General features: G+C 35.5%; 1 protein-coding gene across 1 annotated transcript; it reads left to right on the top strand.

Moving 5' to 3' along the window:
- The first annotated feature begins 1137 nt into the window (after positions 1-1137).
- LOC124355824 (KRAB-A domain-containing protein 2-like) lies at positions 1138-2764 on the top strand. Its single transcript, XM_046806977.1, has one exon. The coding sequence runs from the start codon at positions 1592-1594 to the stop codon at positions 2762-2764; it is 1173 nt and encodes a 390-aa protein (XP_046662933.1). The 5' UTR covers positions 1138-1591.
- Positions 2765-3303: the final 539 nt, after the last annotated feature.

Below are 3303 nucleotides of genomic sequence, written 5' to 3'. Positions count from 1 at the left end.
AGGCTGAGAAGTTCGATTGTACCGCAGTGGTACAGCTAGGGTCAGCTGTCTTCTGATGAAACTTGTTAATTGGTGTGGACGGTAAACTTGATCAATGTCTGAATTGTACAAGTCCCCTAAGACTAAACATAAACTACTTTGTCATTTCCTTAACAAACAATTAACTGGAGCACAATTCTATTAGATTCGAAAATCAATATTATTCCAAAAGAACGCGTAATTTATAACCTGAAAATTATATAATACAACACTCATTACATTTATACATTTTAACTAATAAGGGTTCAGATTATCATATTTCTGATTTTACTTAATTATTAAAATGCCATTAAAATGTCTAAAATGTAATTTATTACTACCATATCCTATTTAATTCCTTAGTTTCAGTTAATAAATTCACTTTCTACTCTAATGTGTAACATGCTTTGACAAGTGTTATTTTATAAATTTAATAAATATAGTTGCTCGCGGAAAATAACAACTTATAGGTCTGTAACGAGACATAAGAATAAAAATTTTTAGAATAAAAAGTTAGATAGTAATTTTATAAAACATTTTTCCACATATCTCTAATATTCATACTTAATACAGTACACGTGTATCTATCTTGCATAACATAAGTTTCCTAGTTGTAAATGTTTAATTGCTCTTTTCTTGAAAAGTATTAAAATCCCATTTTTTATTGCTATCATAAAACATAACCTCCATTTATTGTGTCACTGAACAGTTCGAAGTGTTGGTGTGCATCACTCTGTGCAGGATTTGTTTACACCAGAGCTGTGATTTGTTAATGATATAAGGTCTACTTTCTTGGCTGATTATGAGAATAATGACTGAGATTCTTCAAACAAACCATATAAATAAATTTCATTGGGAGGAATTAAATGAATTAAATGCACACATGTAGGCGTCGAATAAATTAAATTCAAATTATTACTTACAATATAACTTTTCCATGTTTGAACTTTTAATAATTTAAGTTGTTTTAATACAGAATGATTACAATTATAGAATTAAAGTTAAACTGTGAGAGAAACCCATTAAAATACGCAAGGAAAAACATGTTTTAGAGACTTTGATCATAAAAGATATGTTTGGAAATATATCCATGTATATGTTACCGGACAAACCCGATTTTAGGACAAACTAGTTTGGACTAGGATGTTCTAGTTTTTCCTGACCACACTAGGATAAACTAGTTTGGCCTTATTGATTACAGGCTGAACTGGTTTGGCCTAATAGCGTTAGGATAAACTAGTTCAGCCTGGTAGAATTGTTAGGCCGAACTAGTTTGGCCTGGTAGCGAACGGATAAACTAATGTGGCCGGGTTCAAGGTCAGGCCAAACCCAAGCAGCCGGGTGGTGGGGGTTGCAAGTCTCGACGTGCTCGTCGCATTACATTGTTTGCTCCTACCGCTCACTCTCTCAGTCAGTATCCGCTGTGCGTGGAGTGCGAATATGAGTGCGTCTTAGTTGTTATTTGGTTGTTCGTTGTGCTTTACACCGTGCTTTGGAGTGTGTCGTGTGGGAGTATTAGTGTTAGTGAGCTAAGAGAGTGGTACAAGTAACGTATACTTTAGTAGGTGGGACTATGGAGGAAGATTCTGTTAGTGGTGGGCATAGCCAGAAAGAATGGAGAGAAAGATTCATGACTACAGTTTTACAAAGTGAAAACGAGAAATCAACACATTTCAACGTATTGACAAAAGATAAGTACCAACAACTTATAAATGAAGTCGAAACTGCTGCAAACACAGATAAGAAGACCCCGTTGCAGCAGAGACGCCTGAAACGATTTGGTGTAATTGACATCGGAGGAGTAAAAAAATTGGTGGCAGCCGGCGAGAGAAACCAAGACATCAAGTACTATTTGACGGTAGATGAACTGTACGATGTTATCGATGCTGCTCACGGGGCAGTTGGTCACGGTGGCCGTGATAGAATGCTTGCCGAAACGTCAAAGAAATATGCCAATATTACGAAGGAAGAAATACAGCTTTATCTGTCAATGTGCCAAGTATGTCACATGAAAAAAAACAAAAAGAAACGAGGTCTGGTCTCAAAACCAATTTTACATTCGGAAATGAATAGTAGGTGCCAAGTTGATCTTATCGATTTTCAGACTCAACCAGATAACCAATTTAAGTTTATAATGGTTTACCAAGATCATTTAACAAAATTTGTTTTGCTTCGTCCATTGCAAAGCAAAAGAGCTGAGGAAGTTGCCTACCAACTGAATGATATCTTTTTAACTTTAGGAGCCCCGTGTATTCTACAGTCTGATAATGGAAGAGAATTTGTTAATAAAGTTATTTCTGAAGTAACACAGTTGTGGCCAGAGTTGAAAATTGTGCATGGTAAACCTCGGCACAGCCAAAGTCAGGGCTCAGTTGAAAGAGCCAATCAAGACATCGAAAACATGCTCGCATCTTGGATGGCTGATAACAAGACAACAAAGTGGTCTGAGGGGTTACGGTATGTACAATTCATGAAGAACAGAGCTTTACATTCTGGTATTAAGCAATCTCCTTATAAAGCTATGTTCGGCATGGATCCTAGAGTCGGACTTTCTACTTCATCTCTGCCCTCTGAAATTTTCAAAGATATAAACGATGAGGAAGATCTTAAAAAGGTTATAAACAATAACCTAACACCTGCAAGTGAAACAGCTGACGATATCTTAATGGAAGAAGATGAAAATATGGTTCAGACCCATACCTCAACTGAAAATAAAATAAAAAATTCAAGAAAAAACCGCTGCTGAAGGTCTAAGAAAGCAAGCAAAAAAAATGAAATCACACAGTGACAAGTCACATCCACCAGCCAATATTGGAGATAACGTCATGATACCCATTCCCGATGTGGACAAGTCTAAAGTTGACCTAAGGAATATCATTGGAGTTGTTATTGATATCACTGATGAGGGGCTGTACAAAATTGGAACGAAACATGGAATTCTTCAAACACTCTATTGCAGGTAGTCATATGTTTAGTTCATTATGTTAACGTTAACGTTATAGTTATGTTAACGTTATAGTTTCAAAAATGTTTTTTGAACCCGTGTTTGATCTCACAATTTTACCCTCATCGTCCATAATTTTTACCCGAATTCAACGACTTTTCATTTAAACCAGCCTAAATATAAGTTTACAGTAAATTACAAATGTTAAAAGTTTAAGTTTACTTAATTGTTTATCAAGAATACAATTTGCGGACTTTTTTCAGAACCCAGTTTGACGTGAGTGCCCAAAGATTCTTCACTGAAAATGATGTGAATATGGAGAGCGAGATTTCTTTAAGAAC

The sequence above is a fragment of the Homalodisca vitripennis genome, chromosome 2, assembly GCF_021130785.1.
Source record: "Homalodisca vitripennis isolate AUS2020 chromosome 2, UT_GWSS_2.1, whole genome shotgun sequence".
Classification (NCBI taxonomy): Eukaryota; Metazoa; Arthropoda; class Insecta; order Hemiptera; family Cicadellidae; genus Homalodisca; species Homalodisca vitripennis.
Note: the sequence above shows the minus strand (reverse complement) of the source record. Positions and strands in the feature narration are given on the sequence as shown.